This window comes from Sebastes fasciatus, chromosome 9 (genome assembly GCF_043250625.1).
Source record: "Sebastes fasciatus isolate fSebFas1 chromosome 9, fSebFas1.pri, whole genome shotgun sequence".
Taxonomy (NCBI): Eukaryota; Metazoa; Chordata; class Actinopteri; order Perciformes; family Sebastidae; genus Sebastes; species Sebastes fasciatus.
The window spans coordinates 10,594,771-10,610,448 of NC_133803.1; the positions used below are offsets into that span (position 1 = coordinate 10,594,771).

At 39.4% G+C, this 15,678-nt stretch overlaps 1 protein-coding gene and 1 long non-coding RNA gene across 2 annotated transcripts in view; both read right to left on the reverse strand.

Annotated features, from left to right (window-relative positions):
• Window positions 1-15,031, reverse strand: part of zcchc24 (zinc finger, CCHC domain containing 24) — a 48,228-nt gene extending 33,197 nt beyond the window's left edge. Inside the window, exons 1-2 of the mRNA XM_074646009.1 lie at window positions 14,542-15,031; window positions 6,614-6,814 (exon numbers count right to left, since the gene is read on the reverse strand). Coding sequence (XP_074502110.1) covers window positions 6,614-6,814; window positions 14,542-14,787 — 447 coding nt within the window. The 5' untranslated portion in view covers window positions 14,788-15,031. The remainder of the gene's footprint in view (window positions 1-6,613; window positions 6,815-14,541) is intronic.
• The window catches only part of LOC141773870 (uncharacterized), a 143,462-nt gene that overhangs the window by 46,761 nt on the left and 81,023 nt on the right, over window positions 1-15,678 (reverse strand). The gene's annotated exons all lie outside the window — the stretch shown is intronic.

A 15,678-nucleotide genomic window follows, 5' to 3' on the forward strand; every position in this document is an offset into this window, starting at 1 on the left:
TACTCATTGGCGTATAATGTACAACAAATTAAATTTGTCTCACGGCGGGCCAAAAAAGGCATTTTTTTCTTTCTTTTTCATCTGTTTCTATATAATCTGAGCAATGACAGCTATGCAGACGCAGCAGCCTCATATAAGTTCATTGCTACAGTGGCCCTTAAAGCACAAGTTCAACATTCTGGGAAATATGCTTAGTAGCTTTTTATGCTGACAGTCAAATGAGATTGATACCGCTGACATGTCTGTCCGCTGACATGTCTGACCTATTATAGTTTTGTGCTTTTTCCCTTTCCTTTAGTGTGTTATATAGTTTTTTTAACGTAACGTGGTGATGTCACCAAGTAACACACTTTGCCTAGCTGCTAGTTTGGCACACCCTCAAACAAAGCTAGTTAGACTAGCTAGACGTTTCAGACAGAGGGTGAAAAGAGGTGCTGTGGCAACGCCGGTATGAGAAAAGTAAAACATTTTTTTTCTAGTAGAAACCCAAAATACGAGTATGCAACTAAAAATTAGCATAATAGGTCCTCTTTAAATGAGTCCACAGGCAGCAGCTGGTCCCCTTAGCTTAGCACAAAGACTGGAAACAAGGGGAAACAGCTAGCATGGCTCTGTCCCATAAGGCTCACTAATTAACACGTCATATCTTGTTTATTTAATCCGTAGAATACAGTCCAATAAATGAATAAATCTTCTCATCTAACTTGTGGCAAGAAAGCAAATAAGCATGCTTCCTAAAATGTCAAAATGTATTTTCTCACTCAGCTTCTTACCTACAATAAGCTCATTCATGAACATTTCCTGCTAAAGTTTGAACAGCTTTGGTTATTTATTTCACATGACATGACACTTTGTTTTGTCTGTGCTTTTCTCAAGTGGGCGGGATATCGTGCATCTCTTTGCTCCATTCAGGATTTAGCAATATTCTAATCAAAATGAGATGACAGTTGTTGGGAATATCCTGATGAAACAGATTAGATGAGCTTCTTTATTAAGAGTATTTAAAGGTGCTCTATACAATATTCAGACATTAATACAGCAGCAATCAACTATTTGCTATGTAAAGATATAGAGGAGTAATGTCTACCTGAGCAGAGAATGAAGTCACTTTCCTTCTGTGTGTGTTGTAATCAGAGCCTCTTTGCGCTTTGTTGACATAGCCAGGCCGGCTGTGCATACTTTTAGTGCATTTTTGTGCATGTGAACGTGCTCCACTGGCTAGCTCACGGCCGCCGCTATGCACTACTCTCACGTTAGCGTTGTTAGCACCGTTAGCTGTGAGCCGCAGAGGCAACAGAAATGCTCCCAAGCTTTGATTTAGCACCTTTAACTTACAACTTTGATTGTTTTCATTTAGAAATTTAAATCTTATATTATAGAGAAATACTTTGTAACAGAAATAGATAAAAGGTCGAAAGCAGAAGTAGTGATGGATGTCATGCCAGTTATTTTTGTCTTTTAAGCTTTTTATATAAGTATTCTAGCAGTTTCGAAATATCAGAAATTTCTCAGAAGAGTAAAAAAACATGTCCAGGAAACTATAATTCTGAAGGACTGAACCGGGGGAATGCATTGCGACCAGGAATGGGGCATAGTAACTCTCAGAGAGACGCACATAAAACACACACACCAGCACACACACAGCAGCAGCAGCAGCAGCAGCAGCAGCCACCCCCACATACCCACAAACCTGCATTCCGGCAAAGACATTTTCCATGAGTTAATCTTTCTACAGGGAGACATAGCAAGAAGATGTCATTCAATGCATCATTTTGATCACTCCAATCAGAGGTGGGGCCAACTGTTGAGAGGATTAGGCCACAGAACAGAACCAAATCATGAGTGCAAGTGGAAGACATCTTGGACGGGGGCCAAAGCGTGGCAGCGAGGGGCATTCTGCTCATAACTGGGGGAGCGACCTCATTTTCCGAATAAAAGCCAGTTTACATAACACCTCTCTCCCCATGACAGGGAGCTCTGGGCAGCTGCTGCCAGGCCTGTGGCTTTCACTCAACTACCAAGAGTTCCCCTGAAAAATTACTCTCTCGGCCCAGCCACAAAACTCCTCGGTGCGTTTCCAATATTAACATGTTATAACTTAAAAAAAAGGTCTTAAATTGCAAGTAATGCATAAACACTTTTGTAACCTCAACTATTTAATTGCCTGACTCTTATTCTCTCAGAAACCAAGAACTGGAAGGGATAGAAATACCGTCGACCACAGTGACTCAGGTAATGGATCCACCACTGTCTAAAACCTTGACTCTCCTTCAGCTGCAATAAAGTCAATTTTGGCAAAGGTAAGGTGGTTTTAAAGCACGTGATAATAAAATCTTAATTCAAATGTATATTGTAAAAAATAACAGTAATTATTCAATTAACACATTTGATCCTCATCAAATACTTAATCTTAACCCTCAAATGACAACAGTTTAGTGCAAAGTGTTGGTGCATGATGGATGGAGGCTGAACAAGACAAGGAGAAAAAGAAAAGCAGGTGTGTCTGAAGGAACATGTCATCCCGGTCAACAGTATGGCTCATTAAAGCTTGCTGTCAATCACTGCTCGCGAAACTTAGGAACTCTGATCAAACTGTCAAACTAGGCCGCGCTGATCAAATATGAATCAATATTCTGTTACTGTAATGCCTATTTCTCGCCTCAAATGTTTTCAGAAACATTTTGTAGTGTACTGTTGAGCTATAAAATGAGAAAGTTTGCTCGTGCTTGGTTTATTTCAACTGTTTCCAACACGGTGGCAAACCTTCTAAACTATTCACAAACAGAATCTCATATCTGATCAGCGCTGCCTAGTTTGACAATTTCATCCTCCGAGCTTCACGATCAGTGATTGACAGCAGCGTTAGAGACTGCTCGGATCTGATTGGTTGTCTTTTTTATCATATTTGCTTAAAGTTACCGACTGCAGCTTTAATGTGTTCTTAAAGGTTTTTGGACAACAATGGAGCTCTATGGAAGAATACACAGACACTATTTGTTGGTATCAATTCCTTGTTATTTTCCTTTTTTTTAAGGGATTTGTGGACAAAAAGCAGACACAAAATAGTGCTTCAGGAATGAATCCTAAAACCCTGAAATGAGTTAGCATTTTAGCGCTTTGGTTCCCTTGTCTGGAAGTCAATGTTTTATGAATGGGATTTTAGTTAGAAGTCAGTAGCTGTGTCAGTAAATATCCCACTCGTGAATTTTGAATCCTTTATGTGTCTTAAAAAAGGAGGTTGCTAACAAGTGGCTAAATGAGACTACTAAACATCATCACGCCGACACGTCCGCCTTTACAGCCTCGCTATGTATACTCGCGCTCATGCTACTGTGGTGTAGATTTTTTATAGCCTTACGTTAGCTTTTTACTCCTGTCGATTGCATTCATGCTTCAAAAATCATAAGAGTGGTGTTGTGGAGATTACGGAACAAAACGTGTAAGTATCATAAATGTTTGTTTGACATAGAGCTTATTTTCTGCAATAATCGATAAACCCAATGGAAAAATCCCTTCGACGTTTTGTCGAGGAAACCGGGGCGATGCTAACTTCCTGGTTGGCCTACAAAAATACATCATCCCTGGAGCACTCCATATCACTGACCTTATCCTTTAGATTAAAATACATGCAAATGTAAATATGTGATATTAGTTTAATTCATAAAACTATCCCTTCCCTAAACTCAACAATAAAAGTCACAAAGCACAAAACAACACAATGAAACATGTTGAGGTGAAGTAGAAGAGGAAGACTGTACATGTCATCAGGATGTGATTCTCCATGCTGGACCAGGATGACATACTTTACTGAGAAGCAGGAGCTTCTGTTTTCATTGGCAAACACCTCTAGATAGCACATACTACTAGTAGGGACAGATTAATCCTCAAATGCATTCCAGTGCAGGCAGAAACACCACGGACACACGAGTGATCACTGCACCTTGTGAAACAGAGTAATGTAGGGCAAAAAAAATATCTTTTGGAAAATGACGCAAGTCTTGGCTAATGGGCGAGTAGAACACTCTCGCCATTAAAAACAGTGTTTCGATTTCAAGTCGTGTGTCACATCATCTGTTATTCAGCTAGTTGAGTAAAAATAGGCCCGTAATGACAGGTGACTGGGCAATAGTGTAAGTGATGTAGCACAAATGGAAGGTGAATTTATGGAGAGTAAAAAAGCCCAGGAGAGAACTAAATAACTGGGATGGTGTTGAACTGTGTAGGTGCAGAGGCCGTTTGGAGACTTTGCTGCGTTTTGAGTTACTGTTGGCAGTTTAACGAACAGCTGAAATATAAACCAGAAGACGGCTGAGTGTGATTTTGAAGTCCAACCCCCGAATGCTTACATCTATGGCATGATGGATTTCACAGGCTCTATTGTGAAAAGGGGTATTTTGTTGAATAAAGCAACATTTTCACCTTTTAATTTTGGAATGGTACAGTGAAGAAGATCAGTTTAGGTGATAAACACACACAATTTTGTATTACTTAATGCACACCTGCTCCCATGTTGAGTATCAGTATCATTTGATCAATGCTCACATCCACAACTACAGCATTCCATAAAGGAAAAACGAAGAAAAGCTACATGTTGCATGATAAAGTACGACCCAGAATTCCCGTCAGGGTTGTCAATAGATGATCTAATTCCCTCACATTGCAGCTCAGAGCCGTCCGGGAGATATTTCATCAGTACACAGGTCATTTACGGACCTCCCGAGACCAGTCATCATATGTCATGGAGCGAGTCAAAGCATTTTAATCTCACATCTGCTCCTCATTACCATTCCATGCAAAAGAAACTCCGGGCTGGGCTCAGACAACTATTGCACCTCACCCAAGGAAAGGGAGAGGGGAGAGGCAAAAAAAGAGACAGAGAGTGAGAGAAGGGAGATTATTAGGCACCGCGAGTCCAACAAAAAAACAACTCTGTGTAAAAAAATTCCCACAATTCCGAGGGAAAACGACATTGTGTTCCTCCTATGACATCAAATCACTTCCAGGCCGCAGCAGTCCCGGCCATGGAGTTTGCCTTTTACAAGGCGCTATGTAACACCACAATGACAGATCCACCACAGCAATTTCATAGTCCATTCCTTCCTCAACAACCCCTGCAAACTCCACAGCACTTTACTTATGTTATAGTACACAATATCTAAGTTATTCTCTCATTTGCATGTAGATGTTGAGTGATGCACACCTGCATCAGCCTGTAGCAACAAGTCCAGCTCCCTACCAGGGCCTTATTCTTAAAATAGATATTTCTGACCAGACCTCATTTAACGTAAAATGGCAGGGATATTTTAAAACCTAAAATTCTGTTAGTGAATTTCAGGATGAGTTTGGATTTTAGGAGATGACAGCAGCTGAGACCCCATTTGTCACATCTCAATGCTATACCTCAAGGTGGATTTACCATGGTGCCTTGCAAAAAAGAAAACACATCATAACAGACTGAATCAGGGGGAAGCTGGAAGGCAGAGGAATGCAACTGTGATATTGTGCATTAATATATCTTTAGCTACATGTCAGAAAAGACATTAAAGCAGCAGTGGGTAGAATTGGAGCAAATATGATTTTAAAAAAAAGTAATTTTTATGAAACTGTCACTATATCCTGACAGTAGTGCATGAGACAGGTAATCTGAAAAATATCAGGTGTCTCTATGTCCTCCGGTGCTCCTAATGGCATCTGCAAGATTTAACACACCGGAGGAAAACAACCAATCAGAGCCAAGCAGGAGCCTGCTGTTTCTGAGCAGCTGTCAATCAATCGCGAACTGTTACGTTAATGCCTATTTCTCGCCTCAAATGTTTTCAGAAACATCTTATTATGTACTGTTTAGCTGTAAAATGAGAAAGTTTGTGACCCGGCAGCCATGTTGAGATCATTTGAGGAAATACCAAGCACCGCCAGCTGATCAGCGCTGCCTCGTTTGACCGTTTGATCGGAGTTCGCGAGTGATTGACAGCTGCCTCTTTTGAATGAACAGCCAATAGGAATGCTCTCTCTCTGAAATGACCTGTGATTGGTCAAAGATTTTTTAAAGCCTGAAAACAGAGCCATGAGGAGGTGCAGAAGTCTAGTTTTCTCTCTGAACACTTGAATTACAATATGCTGAAAGGTTATTATGGAATTTTTGCCCAATGATGCCAAAAATATTCTGCCTACTGCAGCTGTATCTGTATTTGTTTGTGTTTTTTTTATTCTTGAAAACATCCTAACACCAATGCAAAGACGGACAGTTTCACCTTTGACCCTTGAACCAGCCCAATGAGTTTATTCGTCACTGATATAACGGATGGCTTCTTGTAGTGTAATGCCGTGGCAGTTAAAATGCACACAAGCACACACATATACACACACTCACACACATGACTACGGAAGACAGAGGCCAGCCTGTTTAACAAGTAGGTCAGACCAGAGCCAAAGAGGGAGAGAGAGCGGGAGAGAAAGACAGAGAGACAGGCATTGGCTGGAGCAAGCACAGCTTTTAGTGCCATCATTGGCTCGTATGAAAAGACACGGAAGAAGTCTAAAGTCACACAGTTATTGCACTGTAAGCTATTTGTGTCATCCTAAAACTAGATTAGGTGAAATATGTGAGTCTCACCTGAGGGCAGTCTTTGATGTAGTGGCCCTTGTTGAAGCACAGGTGGCACAAGTAGTTAGGTGGGGGTCTTTTGTTTGGTTTCCTTGGCTCTGAGGAAAGGGAAAGGTCTGAGAAATGGTCCGTCAGCGAGTTGAGTCCATCCACGATGTTGTTCAGGGAGCCATAGGGCGACACATTCTTATACACGTTGTTGTTTAAGGCCTAAAAAAATAAGAAGAAAATAAGAAAAAGGTTCAGTTATAACATATAATTCCTCACATTCTTTGTCTAAGATTTTAACAACAACCTTGAGGCGCTTTCACACTCAATTCCCATCAGTCAGCTTCATAACATGTGACTTGTTGACTTGCAGTGTGCTGGAAAACATTACCACATAAAAGATATTATCAACATTATATATTGCATTTCTGTTTTTTGGAGTGTTGAAAAATGTTGAGATTAATCGCCAATTTCCTTTGAGTACTCTCTGTCCTATTTTCTGTTGCACCCCCCCAAAAAAATGAAGAAAAAAAAAAACATCCCTCCAAGATCATTTCTCTCATTAAATTCAGAACATCTGGCGAGAGGCCCAGCTGTGCTCATGAGCTGGAAAAGTACTGAGCATGTCCACAGAGAAGGACAGGACTTTGCAGAGGATGACTCATCGTAAACAAGATGGGAGGCATGTTCCCTTGCCAGCCTGCGGAACATCAGCAATGTCACCATCATGCACTGTTGGCGGTAAACTAGCCGTGGTCCGTGTTTGTAGTGCGCTCGGAGCTGCGTAGAGCGCGGCGTCGCATGCCACAGGGCCCGTTGGATTCATAGAAGATGCCCTCTGAATATTAATGACAGGGAAAGCATTGCCTGCAGTGCCTTATTTCCCTTCTCGTTCGTGTCTTCCTCTGTTCAAATGAAAACCAGAGTCGACAGACAGATTGAGGATTGACCTCTGGGTGAAGTTATGTTGATTTTAGCGCAGACTTTTTTATTTTCAGATGGTCAGGTAATTAACCTCTTGTGGACAAGTTGCTAAACAAACAGTCTAACTTGTCATCTGCCTCAACAGCATTAATGACAGATATTTGAGACACCACCTACGGGTAAAAACATTTATATGATAAACAGTGCATATGATAAACTCTTCCTCCTCCACTGACACTCGTCTCTTTTTGGACCCATAGACTGTATATAATGGTGCCTTCAAATGGGGTCGTGTTTACCGTGTTCACGAGAAGAGTCCATATGAACGCCCCCCTCTTGTGGTATTCACGACCTCGTAAGTGGAACGTTTCTGAAAGCTCCGAGTTCACGACTTGTGACGTGTTTGCAGACGTTGTCAGAAATGGTGGATGCCATGGAGGTAAATTTTTCGGTGCATAATAAGTTAATATATTGTAATTTTAGTTGTATATTGTTTTTCTTCGGAATTTTATATGTCTGAGGAAAATGTTGATATTCCCAAGGGCCTCATCTTTTTCCTCTGTCATTATGTATTTGCATTTACTGCATTATATTACCCACTTGCTATCTTGCTAAATTGTTAGCCTCTGTGGCTTCTAGACGCCGACAGTAATGTTAATATTGCCGTTGCTTAGCAGCGGTGATCCCACGACTTAACCACTTGAACGCCAAGCATATTGTGTACACGACTTCCCATGTTGTAAATACGAGTTCATGAGTTTCATTTGAAAGCACTGTAAGAAGTGGACGTAGTCATCGTGACGTCACCCATTGGTTTGTGGACTGCCGTTTTCAAGACTCGAGTTTGGCATTTTGGCCGTCGCCATCAGAGGAGTCGCCCCCTGCTGGCTATTAGAAAGAATGCAAGTTTAAGGCACTTAAGTATTGGCTTCACTTTTCAGACCCGGAGGTAGCCCACTGTTTGGGGCGTGGGTTTGTGTCTGGGAAATGTTGTTCAGTGTTGCACAGCACAGAAACCTTAAACTTGGCAACATGGCCAGGGCTGAAAGCCAAATCTTTATCTGCTAGGCTGTGATATTGTCTTGCTAACCAGCTCCAGCTTTAAAACTCATGTTCATTTATTACACAAAGTCGTCGTAAATCACGCGTTACGGCTCTGTAGTTCGTCAAAGTTTTCCATCTGCCATGTATTTCAGCTCTGCGTATTACTGTTAATATACAGTATTACCTCTCCTTTAGGAAATGTGCATGTTTGTGTATTCGCTAAAGTCTTAATGTAGGTTGTAAAATGATTTTAACAAACATATAAAACAGGAAACTTTGCTCAGTTTAATGTTGCTCACATTTCTTCAGTTTGGCCTGAAACCTCCCACTGTCAGCCCAAAGGAAACACACATCTGCTAATGGTGGGGAGAGAGTTTGTTTATTTTGTGTGTCTGTAAGTGAATGAGTGAGTGAGTGAAAGAGAGACTGAGTGAGTGAGTGAGTGAGAGAGTGAGTGACTCGGCAGGAGGTTGTGTGTTTATGTGTGTGTGTCGATGGATGTGTGTGTATGCGTTGGCCGACACAATGAGAACTAAACTGGTATCATTACCAGCAACTGAGTGTGTGTGTCCAAGTGAGGCGGACAACTGTAGCAGATCTGTGACTATATTTTCTCAGGTCCAGGGATGAGGTGTCACACCGCAGGGGTCAATCACACACGTGCATATTTAAATAAACCAGGGCTGTGGCGTCTGGTGCGAACTTAAAGGGGAACACCAACTAAATTAAGAATTCCAATATGCTATTTCAATGGCCTAGGAAAGTTACACAATTAGTATTTGTGAACATGAGCTACTCTCTCTCAAAGCCGGAAACCAGAGAAGTAAGTCTCAAACTTCTGATGTCGTTGGGCACCCAATTTGATCTGTTATCAGGCCATTAAATATTAAATATTAAAACAGTCACTAAAAGCCCCATAGATGTGGCTCATCTAGGGGCCTACTACGTTGTAAAAGTGAAAGTGAAACTTAAAAGCAACAGGTTCTAATATGTCTTAAAACTGAATGAAAGCTCACGTTTTGAACACAAACAAAAAGGCTTCTTTAGGTTTAGGCAACAAAAACACTTAAGTTCAGGGAAAAACATTATATTTTGGGTTAAAATAACTACGAACACAAAGACGACTATACATTGTTGGTTTCACACAGGATGCAAACTCTGGTCTCCTGGGTGAAAACCTGGTGTTTTGTGTCCCATCCATCATCCCTGACCTCCAGCCCTTATGGCGTTTCATGCTGTCTATACTACAGCGCCTCACTTCTGCTTCTGCTCCTGTCATAATTGCTACAGTAGCTAGAGGTCGCTGTCATGTTCTTTTATACCTTCTTTCGGTGATCTACCGTGTGAATAGATGATAAAACCTACTAGTGGGTGTAGTAGGCCCCTATTGACCCACATCTATGAGGCTTACAGCGACTGATAACACCTATTTAATAGCCTAACTACAGTCTAATCAGCTGCATAGTGTATAAAGTGTGGAGCTGCTCCATAGACAATGAATGGTAGACTGATTTTGTGGAACCACAGAATGTTTGTTTTCTTTTTTATACCCAAATGAGCTTTATTACATTGTAATGTTGTCAGTTGTGAAACAGAAAATGTTCCCATATACTCAGATCATTCCCCTGGGTGCTCTCAGTGTCATCTGTAACATCTGTCCTCATTCATTGTCTATGGAGCAGCTCCACACTTTATACCCTATGACATCCCAGGTTTGAGTTTTTAGCTTTTGGGATTTGGGAGAGAGTTGTTCATGTTTACTAATATTTTTTGGACTGTCTTAGAGCATAGGAATAACATGAATTTTGAAAATGGGTGTAGTTCCCCTTTAAAAGGTGACTGATTTGAGGTAGAATAAATTCCTCAGGGAATTGCTAACCAGAATGATTATACATGTTTATACAAGTCACTTTTAAGCATGTGTCTTCATAGCCTAGAGATGGGTTACAAATGGAGAAAAAGTGATAAACATTTACATAAAGCAGCCAGCAGATGATTTTGTGGTAAAAAATACTTGACTTGTTCCATGATGTGAGTTTCCAATCAACAACATTTATCACTATTTCACTTTAAGTGGACTGTTGTGTGATCCTTTGCTGCAAAAACAACCGAATTTTTGCATTACTCATCTCATCATCAAATCTCTGCAGCGGTTTATTTTGCTTGGCTTAGCCCCGTATCGTAAGTTGCAAAAATGCCCCCTCCCCACCCCTTAAACCGTTTCCAGGCTGTATGTGTTCCCTCAGTTTGAAATACTTATACTCATGCGGATTGAATGGCATTACACAATCGCGTGTAACGTATAATGTGCACACCCAACTTTCAGAGGACTGTTTCATGTTAAATGACTTCAAAGGGGCCTCTATGGTTACCACCATAATAATGGACACTGGCTCTAGATGGCGAATGCACCATCCATCCACTTCTTCTGTTTCCTAGAGTTTCCAACACAGTAACGTAGATCTAAGAAACTCAAGTGCAGTGTAATCAACACACCGGGAAGCTTTCGATGCAGTCTTTACACTACCATTTTGCCCACAGTGTGTGCTTCTTACTGTGTGTGCTGTATGTATGTTTAGGTGTGGTGGTGGTGGTGGGCTCCTTTTTGCACAGTACGGTCTGCAGTATCGGGTTTGCCCCCCTGCATACATTAACAGCATGTTTGTCCCTAAAATTACACTGAGCTACAAAAATAGGCAATATGTAAACAAGGATTGATTTTGTTTGCACAACCTGGTCTATTTGAAGAAGTCCGGCCTCAGCAGGAGGCTGCAGTGGCCCACTCTCTCCAGACAGAGGTGTTCAGGGGAACATATTTCCATCTGTCCCTCTTTAACCTCTCTGATCACAGACACATCTGATTAAAACATAGTTTGTTAGCTTCACCTTTAATTAACCTGATGCGCGTGTACTAGTCTGCATATCTTTTATGTAGTGTTTTTTGCTGTTAAATGTAAAGCGTGTTGTGATTGTTTGTCTTTACTACTTGCTTCTGTTGTTGTATTGCCTGACACTTGTTTGTCTGATACTATCTGTTGATTGTGTGCCTGTCTGCATTTTTATTTCATATAATGCTTGTTGTCATTTGTAATGCTTATCATGTATGCCAGTGCATCAAGAGGCTTTGCCTTTTTGCCAGGCCGACATTGTAAATAATAATTTGTTCTTAATTGACTTGCCTGGTTAAAAATAAAGGTTAAATAAAATAAAAATAGATACAAATTTGAACCATAACTCTTCAGCATGCTGAAAACAGACTTATTTATCCTGAATTATTTAATGACATTGCAGGGAAAGGGAATATAATTATGTCTACATAGAAACCTTGTTTATTAGGGCTGTGTATTGGCAAGAATCTGACGATACGATACGTATTACGATACAGGGGTTACGATTCAATATACTGCGATATATTGCGAATACTGTTAGCAAGGCGATATATTGCAATTTTTTAAAAATCAAATTTTAGGAAAACTGTCATAGCATGAAGAACACACCACCATATGCATAAAATCTGAGGGAAAAAAACTTTTTTATGCAATCAGAACAGTGCGATCCGCATTTGCATTTTAACAGTCCCTTAACATCCAATGTCATTAACATCCAACGTCATAGCACTATACAGTGTTTTTGAGAATCAATACAGTATCACAAGACATAATCTTTTATATGTTTTTTTAAGCGTCTTAATAACGCTTTTGTCCATCAGTCCATCTTGTTGCTAAATAATAATTAATGTGCTGCTAAAGACATGTAAATCGTAAATTGTGATGTGTTTTGTTTTTTGTCTGATGGGTCTTACTTATTTGTCTGTCTGTCTATGGTAAAAGTATGTCTATTGTATGTGTACTTTTTCTAAAACTGAGCTGCCTATGGATGCAAAATGAATTTCAGTGCAAACTGACAATAAAGTTGTATCGTATCGTAATACACCGATATTTGATATTTTCTTACACCACTATTGTTTGTTTAACTATTTAACTATCTAATAAGATCTTACTTGCTTATTTAAACTTTAATAAGCTTATCCAAATTAAATTATTTTTCCCCCCAAACAATCATAATATTCTTGTAATTAGATAGTATAACTAAGTGAGTTCATTGTGACACTACTTGCTGTTAGTGCACTGACTATACCTTCTGTGAAATCATGATATTCAGACAGTCTTTCCTTAATATTTGCAGTGATATTTACAGTAGAATATTTAGCTACACTCTTTGTGTTATAAGTATGATCATAATTGGCCTATCACATGATCTGATTAAAGTACCAAACATAAAAGTACACATTATGCAGAATAATGTATATTATTGGATTATACTTATTGATGCATTAATGTGTTCATCACTTTTTAATCTATAATAATACATCATTTATTCGTTGATTATATTTTGTATTAATAATCTGAATCTGTAAAGTAACTAAAGTTATTAAATCAATGTAGTGGAGTAAAAAGTACAATATTTCTCTCTGAGATGTAGTGGAGTAGAAGTAGAAAGTATCAGAACATGGAAATACTCAAGTAAAGTACAAGTACCTCAAAATTGTACTTGAGTAAATGTACTTAGTTACTTTCCACCACTAAGTACATGTTATACTGTTGTGTTTTTCTAAGCATTCTTTACTGCTCCTGTTGGATAAAATAATTGTTGATTATTTAACTGCAAAGTAGTAATGTGTTTTTGATACCTTCACTTTTTTTTGCATTAAATCATACTGGGATGTTTGCTGAAATTGATTGGATGTGGCACAGCCCTACCTAGAAAAATTTCCACCAGCTGCCACATGTTCTGATATATAGTTTATTGTTAATAACTAACTGAAGTTATTGTCCATATTAGAAAATATCATGTCGGTTATGTATATGGCACCAGAATAGCCCATGCTTTACATGCTGAAACAATACATAGGCATTGTTACACTTGATTAAAGTGCAACCGATGCAAGGTATATAGGACTTCTAGCCATAGATAATTTGCAGACCTTGTCCCTGGTTAGGCTTTAAGAAAAAGAAAATATTATTATTTTTTTTAAATTAAACTTTAATAAGCTTATCCAAATTAAATCCCCCAAACAATCGTAATATTCTTGCAATCACATAGTATAACTAAGGTACTCATACGTGAGTTTATAGTGACACTTCTTACTGTTAGTGCACTGACTACCTCCTGTGACATGATATTCAGATATTAATATTTGCAGTGATATTTACAGTAGAATATTTAGCTATACTTTTTGTGTTATAAGTATGATGATAATTATAATAACTGTGTCCTCTGTCTGACACAGCAACAACCAAGCCTGAATTCACAACACAAATAAACAAGTTACAGAGACTCTATAAGCATGAAATCAGATGTCTGTTATAGGACAAAGAATTGTGATGGTTTGGGGAAAGTAAACACTAATAAAACTGAGCATTTCTTGTTAAACCCACTTCTTTTCGGTCCATCAATGTATGATATTATTATGAGGAGAACATGCAGACATGGATGCACTGTTAAGAATGTCCCAGTAAAATAACAGTAAAGAAATGGCAGCATAAGTGTTGCCTTTATGTTACTGTAAAATTAACATTATTATACTGTCGATGAAATGTACAGCTTTGTACTGTTAATGAAAAAATACAGTTTGAACTGTTTTTTTTTTATTAATTTCACAGTATTTTACAGTTAATTTACTGTTTAAAGATACATTATATAGCTGTTACACTGAGCCTATCACATGTTCGGATATATTGTTTATTGTTAATATAATTGAAGTTATTGTCCATATTAGAAATATCATGGTGGTTATGTATATGGCACCAGAATAGCCCATGCTGTACATGCTGAAACATTTGCTGTGCAACAGATCAGCCAAACAAACCCAACTCAGATTCTTACTCCAGTCTAGTTAGTAAACTTAACCACACAATCTCACAATGTGAAACACCCCCAGACAGGCTATTATATGTATATGCTTTCATGCCATCTGTCACCTCATTCCGCTGCAGCTGAAAGAAGTTGTTGAGATAGTTGGAGTTGAGAGAAGAGCTGAGCTCCGCCGCTGCGGGAGTCTGCTTGCTGAAGCCGAGATCCGGGTGGGAAGAGTTGGGTTCGGGTCTGAAGGCGTCAAAGGCGCTGGTCTGGTGGTGGGGGTCTTGTAAGGAGAGATAGACCCAGTTGAGGAGCTGCGCAGGCTGGTACACGGAGGCACTCGTGTCTATGGCAGACAACAAGCTCATCTTTCAATTCAAATGGCTCAACTTGGATTTTCCACCGCTTGTTTCTTCTTCTTCAGACTGCTCTCAACTCTTCGTCCCCTTGTGCTCCTCTTTTCTTCCCGTAAAGGCGCCCTGTGTCCTCCTCACGCCGGGAGCCTCGTCCCAGTTAGATGTTACTCAAAAAGTCATTGCGCTAACATGTCAGTATCAAAAGTTTTCCCCCTGCTCCCCATGCTCCGCTATCTGCCTTTATTGCAGCGGGGCAGAGAGAGGCGCTTTGAATATGTAATGAGGACGGCTCTGCGTCACAGGGGGACGTCAGCCAATCAGCGTCTGGCTCTCATGAATATTAATTTACTGGCCATACTGGAGGAGACAAATGGTTCATCTGGCTGTTCTATAGCTCCTAAAATCAACATCTCAGCTTTACCAGGAGATTAATAAATATATATTGCGATACTGTTAGCAAGGTGATATATTGCGATTTTTTTTAAATCAAATTTTTGGAAAACTGTCATAGCATGAAGAAGACACCACCATATACATAAAATCTTTTTCATGCACTCAGAACAGTGCGATCTGCATTTGACAGTCCCTTAACATCCAATATCACTAACATCCAACGTGGTAGCACTATATAGTGTTTTTGAGAATTGATACAGTATCACAAAACATAATATTCAATATTTTAGATTAATAAATATTAATAAATATTCTGCCACATCAGGTTATAAAATAAAAACAATTTAATAGACTATCTCGCAGCCATATGATGCACTATACTATATGATGCACTATACTCATTTTTAACAGTCTCTTCTGCACTATATTCACTTTTTTAATAGTCATGTATCACAGTTGTTACCCTGCACTATATTCAGTTTTAACAGTTTTCTTCATCTCCTTGTATTT